This window comes from Emys orbicularis, chromosome 1 (assembly GCF_028017835.1).
Source record: "Emys orbicularis isolate rEmyOrb1 chromosome 1, rEmyOrb1.hap1, whole genome shotgun sequence".
Lineage (NCBI taxonomy): Eukaryota > Metazoa > Chordata > Testudines > Emydidae > Emys > Emys orbicularis.
Genome location: NC_088683.1, coordinates 154,498,612 through 154,515,487, shown reverse-complemented (window position 1 = coordinate 154,515,487; position 16,876 = coordinate 154,498,612). Strand labels below are relative to the sequence as shown.

The 16,876-nt window shown below is 43.4% G+C and overlaps 1 protein-coding gene across 1 annotated transcript in view; it reads right to left on the bottom strand.

The window, feature by feature from the left end:
- Positions 1-13,941, bottom strand: part of MAN1A2 (mannosidase alpha class 1A member 2) — a 333,986-nt gene extending 320,045 nt beyond the window's left edge. The window contains exon 1 of the mRNA XM_065408870.1: positions 13,634-13,941. Coding sequence (XP_065264942.1) covers positions 13,634-13,941 — 308 coding nt within the window. The remainder of the gene's footprint in view (positions 1-13,633) is intronic.
- Positions 13,942-16,876: the final 2,935 nt, after the last annotated feature.

The window sequence follows — 16,876 nt, the reverse complement described above, 5'->3', positions numbered from 1 at the left end:
ATGGGACTTTGTGGCGGGGGAGGGTGGTTAGAGAGAATGCAGCGGGGCTCTGTCCTCCTGCCTCCGTTCCTGCAGAACATCCACAAGGCGCCGGAGCGTGTCCGTTTGCTCCCTCATTAGTCCAAGCAGCGTTTGAGTCACCTGCTGGTCTTCCTGCCGCCACCTCTCCTCCCGTTCCATGTGTGATCGGTGCATTTGGGACAAGTTCTCCCTCCACTGGGTCTGCTGGGCTGCCTGGGCTCGGGAGCAGCCCATAAGTTCCGAGAACATGTCCTCCCGTGTCCTCTTCTTCCTACGCCTAATCTGCGCTAGCCTCTGGGAGTGTGATGCCAGGCTAGGTCGGGAGACAGTCGCAGCTGTGGGATGGGAAAAAGGGAGTGAATTCCTCAGAAAGATAAATTTAGTTGTGAACAAAGAACATAGTCTTTCTCTGTGAACAAGACCATGCACAGCACCTATCACATGCGCACTCAGGACAAGGTCGAATTTTCGGCCTTTGCATTCAGTGCCTGGGGTCTTGCAGTGCAGATCAGAGAAGCGGGGCAGGACAGCGGAATTTGTGTAGCAGGCCGACATGGTAAGCCGTAGGCTTGTGGCTGCTTAAAACTTTAATAGCAGCACTGGCCTCCTTTCACGTTCAAAGCAGTGCCAGTCCCTGCTGCCAGCAATCCGGCAAGCATGAACTGTGCCCCTGTCCCACCCCCTTGCGGCTGTCCCAGGGAAAGATCCCTGTATGCTGCCCCTCTCCCACCTCCACCGCGTGGCTGTAAACCGCCGGTTACAGTTCTGTAAAGGAACAGGCAAGCAGTCCCAATACTAACATTCCCCTACCTAACTCAAAGCAGGTCACCATGAGCGACATCACTCTGATGAGGATTTCAGAGACGGAGAAAGAAAGGATGCTTCGGGAAAGCATGCAAAGACCAGGGCCGTATGCCGCCATGCTCTGCAAGGCAATGATCCCGGAGTACTTGCTTGTCTCCTGGCGCGGAAACATTTCGTACCACGGAGGACCCAATAAGGCCGCTCTCCCCAGGAACCTGATGCAAAGGCTTTCCAATTACCTCCAGGAGAGCTTCGTAGAGATGTCCCAGGAGGATTTCTGCTCTATCCCCCGACATATAGACCGGATTTTACTGTAGCTGCACTGGCAGGGACTAAACAGTAGAGCGCCTAGGGCAAAACAATCATGCTAAACCGGACATTGTTAGATTTTTTTTCAGTAGTTGCACTGCCAAGGACTGAAACGTTAAGCACCTAGGGCAAACTAATCATGAAAAACCCATTGTTAATATTCCTGTTCTGTTAAAAATAAATGTTTACATGTTTAAAACACTTACTGACTGATCCTTCCCCTGATTCTGTGTCCGGGTTAACGGCTGGGGACGGTTGGTAGGGGATCTCTGTAAGGGTGATGAAGAGATCCTGGCTGTTGGGGAAATCAGCGTTGTACGCGCTGTCGACTGCCTCGTCCTCCTCATCTCCTTCCTCATCTTCCCCGTCCGCTAACATGTCCGAGGAACCGGCCGTCGACAATATCCCATCCTCAGAGTCCACGGTCAGTGGTGGGGTAGTGGTGGCGGCCGCACCTAGGATGGAATGCAGTGCCTCGTAGAAACGGGATGTCTGGGGCTGGGATCCGGAGCGTCCGTTTGCCTCTTTGGTCTTCTGGTAGCCTTGTCTCAGCTCCTTGATTTTCACGTGGCACTGCGTTGCATCCCGGCTGTATCCTCTCTCTGCCATGGCTTTAGAGATCTTCTCGTAGATCTTTGCATTCCATCTTTTCGATCGCAGCTCGGAAAGCACGGACTCATCGCCCCACACAGCGATCAGATCCAAAACTTCCCGATCAGTCCATGCTGGGGCCCTCTTTCTATTCTGAGATTGCATGGCCATCTCTGCTGGAGAGCTCTGCATCATTGCCAGTGCTGCTGAGCTCGCCACGATGTCCAAACAGGAAATGAGATTCAAACTGCCCAGACAGGAAAAGGAATTCAAATTTTCCCGGGGCTTTTCCTGTGTGGCTGGTCAGAGCATCCGAGCTCGGACTGCTGTCCAGAGCGTCAACAGAGTGGTGCACTGTGGGATAGCTCCCGGAGCTATTACCGTCGATTTCCATCCACACCTAGCCTAATTCAACATGGCCATGTCGAATTTAGCGCTACTCCCCTCGTTGGGGAGGAGTACAGAAGTCAAATTTAAGAGACCTCTATGTCGAACTAAATAGCTTCGTGGTGTGGACGGGTGCAGAGTTAATTCGATGTAACGGTGCTAAATTCGACAAACTCCTAGTGTAGACCAGGCCTCAGTGCACTGCTTTAAAAATGAGATTATAAAGATTCCTCCTATTGCAGCTGTTAGTACCACTGTTTAAACTATATAATTTATTCTAAACAAAGTTTAATAGGGAAAATAATTAAGTCATAAGGATGATCTATATCTATTTAAATGCTCATCTCTAGCAACATACCAAATAGCTTGGGAGGGGGTGGGGGGGACTTTAAATGGTAAAATTCATAAAAGCTAATAAAACTTTACTTATATATAGGAAATTCACCTAGGATGTTTAATTATATTGAGCAATTAAAAAAATCTCAAAAGTCCAGCAACAACTGTAAAAATTTAATTAATACTTTTTTGAACATAAACATTTTGAAATTCATAAGTAATTAATCCACCCAAAATACATATTTAGGAGAATAATCTAAATGATCATTTACTAGCACAGTAAAACATGGCAGGCAGTCCGTAAGAATGGTGCAAAAATAAGTTTACCAACCTCTTGATCCAGATTGTTCAGACATGTCCACATATCAACGTTAGTCATTGCCTTCTGAAGAGCATTTTTCGGGCTGTTTCACGCTGATAATTCAGCCTTGCATCTCTCTGTTCCACTGTTTTCATTTGACACATTTCTTTTTTACCCAGAGATACAGGAACTTCCTGAAAATATTCCCAAATAGGGTCTTTTACAACCTGCAGCCATGGCAGGTTTTTTTCCCTCCAGTCCTCACATGTTGAAATCAACTGCTGCACTCTGAAGACTGTTGTCCCTTCTTCCCACAGTATCCTTCTTTTACAGCAGTGTTGCTCCTTTCTGGTTGCATGCTCTGCTCCTTTCCCCTTGTTACATAACTCCCCCAGTCCCATCCTATACCCACCCCTCTCTCTCCACTCCCAGAAAAACAAAACAACTAACAATAATCCAAGACTTCTACTCCTGTAACCCACATGCTTTTTACACTGCAGTATCTCATTTGTTTAGAGACAGAGAGGCAGTTGAGAAATTAATGGATTTGTTTGTATCTTTGTCTGTGTACACACACAAGAAGGCAGAGAAAAGTAATTTACTTAAAGTCTCCAGAACCATCCAAAAGCAAGAGCTGGTAGTCACTGGGCAGCTACGTTCCCTGTAAGCTGCATGGCTGCGCAGCAGGCTCTCAAGGGCTGCGCAGGTGGAGGGGAAGAGGAGCCCCTCCCCCAGCCCAACCTGGCCCAGGTATGCCAGAGCTGCCACAGCTGGGGACAAGTGCCTCTCACCCATCCCCAAGCTGCTGCAGTGAGAGAGAGCTGGGGGGTGGGGGGTAGGGGAGAGACTCCTCTCTCCCCCCATCCCAGCCCCATGGCAGCCTGCACCCCAAACTCCCTCATCCCCAGCCCCACCCCAGAGCCTGCACCCCGAGCCAGAGCCCTCACCTCCCCCCGGTGCCCCAACCCTCTGCCCCAGCCCTGAGCCCCCTCCTACACTCCGAACCCCTCGGCCCCACCCCCACCACATGAATTTTGTTATGTCCACCCATATGAAGATGATGTGTCACACATCATCTCCATATAGATGCACATAACAAAACTCATTCCACACACGGATGTAAAAAATTAGAGGGAACACTGTTGGGCAAGTCAGTGTTTTTCCATGAGCTGGAGAGTAGATTTCCATGGTGGGTGGAGTCAAATATCCATAATTTGATAAATGAGCCAATAAGAGATCAGATAGGGAGAAACTATAAAATAGGAATAAGACCACCCAGTGGGCTCAGTGGATGGTCTTGATAAGAAACATGATGGTGTCTCCTGAAGTCAGAGGCCAGGTCAGAATGCCTGTGATGACTTTGCAAAGCTCTTGCACCCAATAGCACAGCCCCCGGGTCCCCCCCAGGATCAAGCCCTTAATACAGTACACAATTTGTTGTGCCACATTTATAAAGCTTGACCTCAAAAGTTAGAATTCGGTTCGGGGGGGGGGGGGGAGGGAGGGGGGAAGAGGAAGACATCTTTATGCAGAAAAGCAGCACATAACTCAAAGTTTGAGATAGAGGCTCATGGTTTCAGCATATTTATTTTTTATTTAAATGTGTTAAGACATTAGTAGTTTAAGCCTAAATATATTTTGTATTAAACTCAGATTTCGTTTTAAAACAGGATTTTTTAAAAAAAGTTATTTAAATTATCAACTTTTTTTGAAAAAAAAAAAAAAAAAAATTGGATTTTTTATTCATCCACTCTCCTCCAAGAGAAAGTCTGGGATACACAACTAAACATAATTAAAATGCCTTCACTATACAAGGACTGCACCAGAGAAGTAGATCGCATATGGGAATACAAATACCCTGGGGAAAAAACGTCAATACAGAAAAAACCCACTGACCACATACCCCTAGCTGTCACCTCTCATGCCACACTAGAACCTATAAGACATATCAAACAGTTACAACACATACTTGACAAGGACATCCTGAAAAAAAATCCTTCCCGAACCCCTGCTTCTGACCCAGACAAGCCCCTCGACCTCACCAAGCTTATCATCAGAAGCAAGCTCCCCACAGACCAGAACACACCAGCTCAAAGTGGCACCAGATCATGCCAGAACAGATGAAAAACCTGCAGACATATCTCCACCACCAAAACAATCAATAACCCCACAACTCACCTTTCAAGTTCCACCTGTCTTACACATGCCTATCGCTACACGTGCTGTACTTCATCCAGTGCATCATAAGCCCCAGCAACAACTATGTGGGTGAAATCAGACAGTCGCTATGCTCTCGAATGAAAAAATGATGACAAAAACGCTGTCACCCACGGGTGATCACTCTTTACAAAGCAATCGCTATCTCTGACCCCTCAGTCCTCGTCCTCAAAGGAAATCTGCACAACATATTCAGAAGACTAGTCTGGGAACTTAAATTCATAACTCTGCTAGACACTAAACTCAGAGACACTGGTTTTATAGCTCACTACAACAATTTGTAACACACCCTACTGCCTGCTAACCTGTAATTGTCCCCACTTCATTAAGTGGTATCCTACAACATATGTGAACCCCTAATGCTAAACAATCTGACATACCTTGTATTTAGCTTGGACACTCTGGTTACCTTCCCCAGACCTGAGAAAGAGCTCTGTGAAGCTTGAAAGCTTGTCCCTTCCATTAAAAGAAATTAGTCCAATAAAAGATATTACTTCACCTACTTATCTCGCACATTGAAAGTGACAGTTATGGATAAATATGCAGTGTTGTTGTAGCCGTGTCAGTCCCATGATATTAGAGAGCTCTGTGTAAACTCAAAAGCCTGTCTCTCACCAACAAAAGTTGGTCCAATAAAAGACATTATCTGACCCACCTTGTCTCTGTAATTATGGGTAAAGTTACTTTTCCTAGCCAACAGAACAGAAACATGATTATAACTGATGTTTAACAAACTAAAGTTTGAAAGTCCGAAAGGTCCAATGCAACCCTGCTAAACCTGGATGGAAACTAATTTAATCTCATACCATAGTCTCCCAGGCTGTTAGTGTCATACATTATGTCACTTCAACGACTACTACAAACAGCTGGTTTAGAAATGACAGTTTTCAATTGAATCTTATTTTCTATATACTCAGCAGTTTAAACATAGCAAGAAATTCCTTTCACCATATGATTTTTTCAAGAATGCTGTGTTTCATTTTGTTCATGTCACAAGGAAAGATGACGTTTCCCTTATTTGTACATGTGTATTTTGCCTGCTTGTTCTTCTGTTATATTGAATACAAAGATTAATTTTTAATATTAAGACATTATGCCAATGAGTAAGAGAGTTAATCCAAGAAATCTGTGGGTTTAGTCCTGCAAACACTTACCTAACCAGGATGCCCCCCCACTGACTTCAGTGAAGCTGTGCACAAGGGTTTACAGCAGCACTACTGCCTATAATCAGTATATCTTAGGGCAGGGGGAATCAGTAGGCAGACAGTGGGCCAAATCCAGACTGCCAGATGTTTCTGAATGGATCCCAAAATCTTTTTATTTACTACTTATGTTTTTTTTTATTATTATTATTATTTTCTCTAGAGTCTGGACCTTGACCAAGAAATTTGGACCTTTACAAAAAATAATTCACTATCCATCTTAACGTTTTATACTGCCAGCCATCACTGTAGTACCTGAGCATCTTCAACATAAAACCAGTAAACGAAATGATTTTACCTCTGGATAGGATATTGTAAAACCAATACTGGTATATCGCAGCCAGCTCTGGGGTCCACATTTTAAAAAGAATTTTGAAAAACTGGCGGGGTACAGAGAAGAGCCACAAAAACTATGCAAGGGCTGCCTTACAGTGAGAGACCTAAAGAGCTCACTCTTTTTTTGAAAGGTGACTTTATTAAGTGCTTTCTCAGGGAAATAATACCAGCTGCTAAAGGGTTGACATAGCAGAGAAAGGCACAACAAGAATCAATGGCTGGAAGCTGAAGCCAAAAAATTCAAATTAGAAGAAAAAAGGTACACATTGAATAGTGAGACTGATGAACAACTGCAACTACCAAAGGAACTGGTGCATTCTCCATCTTTTGATGTCTTCAAAACAAGACTGGATATCTTTCTGGAAGATATACTTCAGTCAAACAAATTATTGGGCTCAGTAAAGGGGTAAGTGGCCTGTGTTATACTGGAGTTCAGACTGGGTGATCTAATGGTCCCTTCTAGCCTTTAAAATAAAAAATAAAAAATCTATGAATAGCAAAATTACAGTAAATATAGGAACCTAATTGACCTCTCAAAAATTCCTAAGAGTTTTTATCCCCTCCTTTTCTTAAAAGGCATACTCAATCTCTTAAGAGTGAAATCACAAACCTTGGCTGTGCATTTTCACATTCACACAAACAATATAAGCCTAAGAAAACAAAAATGAACCAAGGGTTCCTGTTTCTCAGATACATGCAATATCTCTTTTATAAAATCATGCAAGCAAGCAAGGTGAAAACCATTCTGACCAATTTCTGAACATAAACAATTACATTCCAAATTAATGAATCTGAACAGAACTGTAAACATAAGGGGCATTTCTAATCATGTGTCTATTTTATCCTGATTTCCCTTTGTCTTTCTAGGTGTCACTACCTTTAGTCATTTGGGTGTATTTAGTTTAAGTTAATTAGCTCACTTCACAGTTATACCGATTCAAGTAACACAACTCAGTACACACAATCCATCTATTGATTTAAGTAAAAAAAATTAGTCAAATTTTAAAAGCTGAACACCAAAAAGACCATTGTGTTCCCAGGTGACCCTGCCTTCCCACTTTTATCGTGGCTAATTAAATCATTTTCTGACTATACAAACATGGAGAGGCAGATTCAGAGACACTAATGAACAGATTGTGTTATCACCCTACCCATTTCTTAGTTTTAGACAAGAGGTAAAAGGACAAAACAAAGATTATAGAGACACAAGATGGATAAGCTATTATATTTTACTAGACCACCTAAAAAAGATTGGAAGTTTCTGATAACATTTTTATTTGTTTATACGGTGCCTAGAACAATGGAGCCTCTAGGTGCTAATGTAATACAAATAACTATACAGTGAGCAAGAAGATGGAGAAGTGTCTTTTCAGGATAATAAAAGATGAAGATGACAGTTAACCCATAACTGTTCAGTGACTAATGAAGTAGTTATAGTATCAGCTTGACACATTTTGCATGACATATGACAAGGATGCTGACTTCTGTGAACAGGAAGTGAACTAGGGACTACATAGCTGAAAGCATGGCTCTACAGCTTCAGATAGAAAGCCAGGCTGTACTGCTAAGGACTGTAACAGACTCACATCTTTTGGGGATCAGGCCCAGAGGAGAGTTGTGTAGCACATTGTAATCCCACACCACTCCCCAACCTCCCAGGCACTAACACTATCACACATTAGTGAGCTTTCAAAATCACTTCCCTATAGTACACGTTGCTGCACCATGTAGATGAGCCCTTACAATACTTGCAGTTTTAATGCCACACTGGTGCTGGGTTTGTCCTTTTGTAATACATTTGTTTTTAATAATTATCCCACTCTCAATCTGTAATATGAATGTGTTTCTGAAAGACTGCACTGTTGACAGCGATAGGCCAGCTGCTGCTCTGAAGTGGCTTTGAGATGTTGTGCTGGTGTGATTATACTCTTATTTGCATACATTTATATATTTCCTGCTGTAGTAGTGACTTAGTCATTTTGAAAGACAAGGTGGGTAAAAATATCTTTTATTAGACTAACCTCTGCTGGTGAAAGACAAGCTTTCGAACTGCAAAGAGTTTGGTGAGGGAGCATTTAGAGGAATCAGTTGATGAATTTAATAAGAATATGATTGATGTTCAAATTAGAGAGGCCTTCAAGACATTTAATTAACACAAGAGGTCACAAGACAACTACAATATCAAAACAAGTTAACTCATTTCTACTATTAGGTGGCAATAGACATATCAATGAAAGAGTTAATAAAATGCCTCATTTTGTGGAAAGGAAAATTGAAATCAATCTTGTAAAGGAGTGAAGCGACTTTGTAATGGCTCTGAAGGACTTGGTAAGGAGCAGCCCAATAGATAGCTACTTGTAAACTGTGGTATTGGGTATCAGCTTGTTGCTGAGTTTACACAACTGTCACTCTTTCCCGAGTCCTCAGGCATGCATTAAAGATTTCCATTTGGAATAGTCTAGCCGTCATTCACGTGCATGTGTCTCATTCCAGAAGTCCCGTATGATTTCTGAATTTGTCCTGTCTCTTAAAAGGCGAGCTTCCCCACACACACACTTTTCAAACTGTACATGTGTTCAGGGTTTCTATTCATGTCTCTGTACATGTCCAGTAGCAGCCTTTTCTGCTTCCCCTTTTCCTAGACCAGAGATTTATGTGCCTTTCCAACATTGTGAATCCAGTTAACTTGACCCTATGAATACTTTGAGACACCCATCCTGCCTGAGTAGCACTGAAACGAAGAACAAGAAATTAAAAAGTGTTAATAACCATAGCAACAGCCCATCCATTTCCTGAAATACCAAAGAATGAGACTAAAAGTACAATCACAGTTCTGTTTCAGATTCTAAATGTATTCTTGTAAGACACTTCTCCTGGACCAGAGACAAATAATTCACAAAAACACAGATAAAATTACAAGTGAGCAGGGGATGCTATTTTAACTGATTAATGGAATAAAGATAGGGGGCCCAGGAGATTGCAGCTCTAAATAAACTAACAGGACCTTCAAGAACGTCTTTGTTTATGGTCCCATCTCAGAAAGCATGAAGACCAATGAGGATCATTTGCACCTCTGATATCAAAGGACTGCCTCTGAATGGAAAGGCTGTGCAAGGTTCCATCTGGGTGGAAAGAAATGTGCACTGTCCCAAAATTTGATTGCAAGGTTGGAGGACTTGCTGAGTGAGTTATTCACATACTGGAGGGAAAAGATTAACAAGAATCTCCATTACATATGTAGAGAACTGCATTACATATCCAAGATCAGTATGAATGCACACCATCATTCTTACAAAATATTCTTCCCTCAGCCACCAAGCCTCCAACATCAATCTGTCATTACATTTTATAAGCTACATACCAGACAGAGGACCTTTCATCCTGTTTCCTCCTTCACCCAAATCAGCTTGGACACCGACTGAAGATCCAGGGTTCCTGAAAATTCTCATTGTGTCTGGTGTCTCATAGCCCAGCTCTTCGACCTGTTTCTCTGCCCGTTAACAGAGCCCATCCTCTCCTTTTCTACATGGCACTTTGGTGCTATCCTGAAGCACCTCCAGCAGGGTACAGGTGATACCTTAGGATTCTCTCCAACTCACCACAGAAGGGGCAAATTTCTAACACAAACTGAGGCAATAACAGCTGATGAGGGACATTCTGTCCCTTCAGCAACCCAGTCATACTTAAAGTATCACTTATGACTGAGTTTTGTGATCCCTGTCCATGCTGGTATGTCAAATCAAATGTAATCCAAAAATAGGATGTAAAGCTTGTGCATCACTAGAAGTATTTAGTGCTTAGAGCGAAAGTTAAGGCACACAAGGGTTAGCATGCCAAGTTTCTCTAGTGTGGACAGTGCCTGTGTAGACTGACTGAAGTCTACTTTGAACATAATTGAAAAGTTACCTCTATCTACAGGTACTCCACATATAAAGCCAAAGTTGGCACAACCATAATAATTTCCTTTGTGATATCACTACTGAACTGATTATATGTCTTCAGATAGATATCTTCTATGTTGAAGGGGTGGGGAGATCACATGCACAGGGAACTGGAACTACAACCTGGTCAGCTAGCTCCAAAAGCTATGCCAAAAATCTATTAGTTTTTAGCAATAGCAAGTTTCTTTTCCTTTCTATAGGCCAGCCACTAGAAGGCATCATGCAATTCAAAAATGTGTGACACAGCTTTTCATTGGGCTTGTCTACTTTAGAAATGCAAATCATGTTTGTCCTAGAAGATCATGGTGACTGGGAAACAATAGAATCACGAGACACAAAACAGCACAAGGTAAACATAACTGGGTTAATGGGTCTGACAAAAAAGGGAGCCAAGCTTGTGGCCAGGTAGTTGAGAGATGGGGTGTGGAGAGATGGGTGTGTTCACCTTGACAAGGGTGTTGAGCATTGTGATAAGGTGAACCCTGTGGGATGGAAGCCAATTGGATTGGGGATGAGAGGACAGCCCTGCCTGAGGGGAGTTCAGGTAATCTCCTGGCGGTCTCTGTCTGCCTGGGGTTTGCCTATTTTGCCCAGAAAGGGGTTAGCTGAACTACTCTAGGAGAGAGCAACTGGTCTTGGAAACACCGAGAAAGCTCCCTCCGTGTTGGGCCTTTTCCCACTGAGAACACCTATTGCTGCTGCAAAGGTTAGTCCCCCAAGCGAATTAGCACCCTCAACACCTCACCAAACTCAAACAGCTTCAGACCTGCAATGACTCAAAATATATGGGCACCTCCACGTTACAGAGCCCATTAGCATGGAATAAACTGGACTCATGAATCCAGGGAAATCCACCCTGGAGCTGTGTTACTTGTGTATTGTATGATATTACTGATATACCCACTCCAAATCCATCTTCCCCTTCCCTTTATATGCTTCCTCTGTACTTCCCTTATAAATAAAATGTACACTGATTCAGCCATTACAGTGGTGTTAGAAGAGTATATCTACAAGGTATCAGGCAAGTCATATGGGTAAGTACATAGACAGGAATAGTTGAAACCACAAAGACGGTATGGTAGGGTTCCTGACACCAGTTAGCAGCTAATAACCCAGACCGTTGAAGCCAAAGCAGAGGGACACTGGCTCCTGTTCATGATTAGTTGCCATCAGGGGTTTGGCAACCTGTAAAACCTTCTTACATATGTAATTATGAGGCTTAGTCAATGTCTAGAACTGTTTTGTGTAGCATTTAACAGTAGAGGCTAATTAACATTTTCGAGAAATTAATTCTTTGTTAAATATTCAGCACCTGTGCCCTTTCAAGTAAGGCATCAGAAATCATAATAAATGTACTCCAAGATGTCTAACAGGTCCTCCATAAATAGCAGAGAATAATCAGGCTTAACACTGCTGATATTTTTAACATAAGGCACAAACCAGGGTGGGAAATACCCCAATATTCAGATTGCCTTTATATACCACACAGTAACAAAAAAGGACAATCCCATTTTTTAAAAGCTGGCACAAATCACCTTTACAGAACTCTTATCGTAGGCAGAAGAGGGAACCTATTTCACACCACTCCCAAAGAAACACTGTAAGCTTAAGAGGTTTTTGTTTTTTAATCAAAAAAGATATTCTAGCACTAGAAAAGGTTCAGAAAAGAGCAACTAAAATGATTAAGGGTTTAGAGAGGGTCCCATATGAGGAAAGATTAAAGAGGCTAGGACTCTTCAGTTTGGAAAAGAGAAGACTAAGGGGGGACATGATAGAGGTATATAAAATCATGAGTGATGTTGAGAAAGTGGATAAGGAAAAGTTATTTACTTATTCCCATAATACAAGAACTAGGGGTCACCAAATGAAATTAATAGGCAGCAGGTTTAAAACAAATAAAAGGAAGTTCTTCTTCACGCAGCGCACAGTCAACTTGTGGAACTCCTTACCTGAGGAGGTTGTGAAGGCTAGGACTATAACAATGTTTAAAAGGGGACTGGATAAATTCATGGTGGCTAAGTCCATAAATGGCTATTAGCCAGGATGGGTAAGAATGGTGTCCCTAGCCTCTGTTCGTCAGAGGATGGAGATGGATGGCAGGAGAGAGATCACTTGATCATTGCCTGTTAGGTTCACTCCCTCTGGGGCACCTGGCATTGGCCACTGTCGGTAGACAGATACTGGGCTAGATGGACCTTTGGTCTGACCCAGTACGGTCTTTCTTATGTTCTTATGTTAATTCTGTTACTGTTACTAATTTTTTTAGGATTATTATTATTAGAATTATTTTATAAGTGTACTCAAAAACTCATCTGAAAATTTCAAAATAAAAAAAATTTCTGATTATTTGTAAAGCTAGTTTTTCTACAAAATCCATGTCTGGGAGCTAACTTGAGCTAACCCAACTCTATACTGCATAAAGACCTGATGCTGCAGAGAGCCCGAGTCCACCTAGACCAGTCAGCACTAATAGTTCAGTTCGAGTGTTTAATTATGGTGTCCCTCCACTAGTGACCATCAATAGAAAAATCCCAATCGCTGCCACCTCAGTTTGTTCTCATAGCTGCAGGTTCTCTCTCACGTTACTTCTCTTGCTCTGCTGAGATAGTTAGGAAGCTAAAACAGGGAGAAAAGGCAACCACCTGGCTTACTGCCACCTGTCCAAAACAGCAGCACAAATTAGGGCCAGGGGTTGAGAGCCTGAAGGAGACAGAATCATGGTGGACAAGGGCCCAGGAGCTAAGGGACCCCAAACAGCATCACATGTAGCAGCTTGGGGAAGACAGGTATGGGGAGAGGCACAAAGAACTCAGAAGCAGAAAGACATACAGAGAATAAATACTATGGATATTTCATGTTCATGAGAGCAAGGCTATATGAGGTGACTCTCCACTTGTGGGCCCACCCAAAAGTCACTATGCTCCTTACATTACAGTATCCCTTTCAGCCATGATTAAGCAACCGTGACTTTTACATTTGTCAGAAGAAAATTATGCCATCTAGGTAGAGCTACATTTTCCTGGAAACGGCAAAAGGAAAACCACATTACACAGTAGGCCAACCGCAGTCCTCTTTACTAGGTTTCCTTTGGACCAAATCCTATTCCCACTTATAGTAACTCAAATGACAGCAAGATCAGGCATTGTTTTCTTACGTGAAACAAACAAAACCATGTGTATACATTATACCTGTGCCTGTGCTCATCGTGTCCTTGCCCGTGGATCAAGTAGCCTCCAAGGTTTTTGCCCCCCTTGCTGGTATCCACGTGAGGAATTAACACATCCTCTAAACCCAGATCAAAGCGTTTGTGTTTGGAAGAATCCGGGAGGAAGAAGAATGCTCCAAAACAGAGGGTGATGAAGGCACTAAGAATGAGGAGAAGGATAAATTTTTCGGACAGTCTCAAGGTAGCCCTGTGGTGGGGGAAGGAGGAGGTCCCAAGGTTCAGGGGGGGGATTCTACGCCCAGACAGGGGCAGCAGAGCGGGGGTGGTCATTGTCCCTCTAACAGCAGACCGGAGAGTTTATATCATCTCATATCCGCCAGCCAGGACCGGGGCAGCCGGAGAGCGGCAAACCGGAGCTTTTCAGCTCTCACCGAGCCGTGCGCCGATCCAACCGCCGGGGCGTCCGCCCTTGGCTTCCCCACAGCCGGCTCAGTAGGCACCGTCCCCTTGCTCCTCGCCCCGGGCCGCTCGGTCACGGCACAGCCACCCCCGGCGCGGCCATGCAGCGACCGGCTCAGCGGCGAAAGGCCGGGCTGCGCCGGCGCCCCCCGCACCCACTGGGCCACATGCCGGACTCGCGGGGCCGGGCAGGCGGATTCCGGGGCCGCTCCGCGGCGGTAACTACTGGGCGCCGGAAACCCCGCGGCGGCAGGAGGGTCGCCGGCGGGCGGCGGCGGTTGCCCAGCGTGCGCGAGGCCGAGCCAGGTGACGGCTCATTCCGCTCCCCCCGCCCAGGCCCCCGAGCAGAGCCAAGCACGGCAACGGCAGCAGCAGACAACGCTGATTCCGCTCCTCCTGCCCCCGCTGCTACGCATGCGCTACACTAGCCCCCCACAGAGGATGCACACATTCCGCGCATGCGCGTTGGGGGATCCGATGTACTGAGCTGCCTCCCCAGGCGGAGCAGTGGTGGGGTGGTGCTGCGCGCGGGTGGCGGGGTAGGGAGGGGGGCGCTGCGCTAGGGTGTGGTCTGCCCTGAGACTGGGCCGGAGAGTGGCAGGCTGGGCATCCTGATAAGGGAGGTTATGTTACAGGTAGTATACGTCAGTATCTTCCAGTGTTGTTGTAAATTGATCCAGTATAAGTAAAACATGCGCACGCACCACCTGTTATCCCACCCTGGAACCAGTTCAAGGTGTGATCAAACAGTTACAGCCCATGCGGACCACAGCCTCAAAAAAAAAATCTTTCCCAAAACAACCTCTTCTAGCCTTCACAACCCCCCCCCCCCCAATCTTGCCAAGATTATAATCAGAAGCAAGCTCCCCCTTAGGGTTACCACCTGTCCCGTATTTGAGCTGCTTGGATGGGTTTTTTTTATGGATTTACCAGTTGCCAGAAAAATAATTTAATCTGCCTGGGTTCTTTTACATGCATCTAAAGATTTGCATTATCATCACAATAATGTAATGTTAAAAGCAGGGCTGTCAATTAACCCTAGTTAACTCAATTGATTAACTCAAAACCAGTTAACTCAATCAAAAAAATTAATTGTGATTATGCACAGTTTTAATTGCACTGTAAAACAATAATAGAATACCAATTGAAATGTATTATAAATATGTGGGATGCTTTTCCACATTTTCAAATATATTGGTTTCAATTACAACAACAAAAAACAAAGTGTACAGTGTTCACTTTATATTATTATTTTTATTACAAATATTTGCATTGTAAAAAGATAAACAAAAGAAATAGTATTTTTCTATTCCCCTTATACAAGTACTGTAGTACAATTTCTTTATCGTGAAAGTGCAACTTAGAAATGTACATTTTTTTTTACATACTTGCACTCAAAAACAAAGCAATGTAAAACTTTAGAGCCTACAAATCCACTCAGTCCTACTTATTCAGCCAAGTGTTTCCTTAGCCACCCTGAAGACCCAGACCCCAGGAAGAGCAGATTAAGGGGGCGGTAGGCAGATTATTCTAGGGGTTCCCCAAAACCTATTTTTGGGGTAACAATTTGGTGAGCCAGCCAGGAGTTCTTAAGGAAAGAGGATGATTGACAGAAGGCAGTGAAGAACACAGATATAACCTTCCGCTAAAGTGATTGACACAGGCAGTATTTGTTTATATTTATGGGAGATAATGCTGCCCACTTCTTATTTAAAATGTCACCTGAAAGTGAGAACTGGCTTTCACATAGCACTTTTGTAGCCGGCGTTGCAAGGTATTTATGTACCAGATATGTTAAATATTCATATGCCCCTTCATGCTTCAGCCACCATTCCAGAGGACATGCTTCCATGCTGTAATTGAAATCAATATATTTGAAAATGTAGAAAACATCCAAAATATTTAAATAAATGGTATTCTATTATTATTTAACAGTGCAATTAAAACTGCAGTTAATGGTGATTAATTTTTTAATCGTTTGACAGCCCTAGTTAAAAGTTTCTGTGTCCAACTAAAGATGCAGCAGAATTCCCACTTCCGCAGTTTAAGTAAGAAAATGATGTTATCAATCTTCTCTATATGTGTTCTCTTTCTAGATACTATAAGAGCTTGTTGAAGGAAAAGGGGGTTGTGGAGTTGCCTTGGGGTTGGGGTTGTGGTGGGCTTGCCTTGTGGCAGTGGTGGGTGCCGGGTTTTTCGCATTTCAAAAGTGGTAACTCTACTCCCCACAGACCAGGAAACCAATTCAGTGGCACCAGACAGTTCCAGAACAACAGATACAAAACCTGCAGACATATCTTCCACTTCTATGATGATCAGTACCCTCCACAATGCACTTTTTCAAGAGCTATGGGTCCTACACATGCCTATCACCACATGTGGTGTATCTCATCCAGTGCATCATATGCCTCCACAACAGCGTGGTTGAAATATGCTCTTGAATGAACTCACACAGAAAAATGATAAAAGACAAAAACACTATTGTCTATGGGTGAACACTTTTCACAAAGCAATCAGTCCATATCTGACCTCTCAGTCCTCATCCCCTAAGGCAGTGGTTCTTAACCTTTACTGCAGCCTGTACCCTTTGGTTCTCAAAATATGTTCTCGCACCTCTACAATTAGCTTAAAAACTTGAAAATACATTATTGTTTGTATATTATATTGTTTGTATATTACAGTAATCGATAAAAAATGTATGTTAATAAATACATAGGTTTGATTAAACAAAGTAGTTGTACTTATGTGCCTGTGCTTAATTTGTGTTTTCGATGATGTTTTCAGGGATGGTCTAGACAGTATTTGG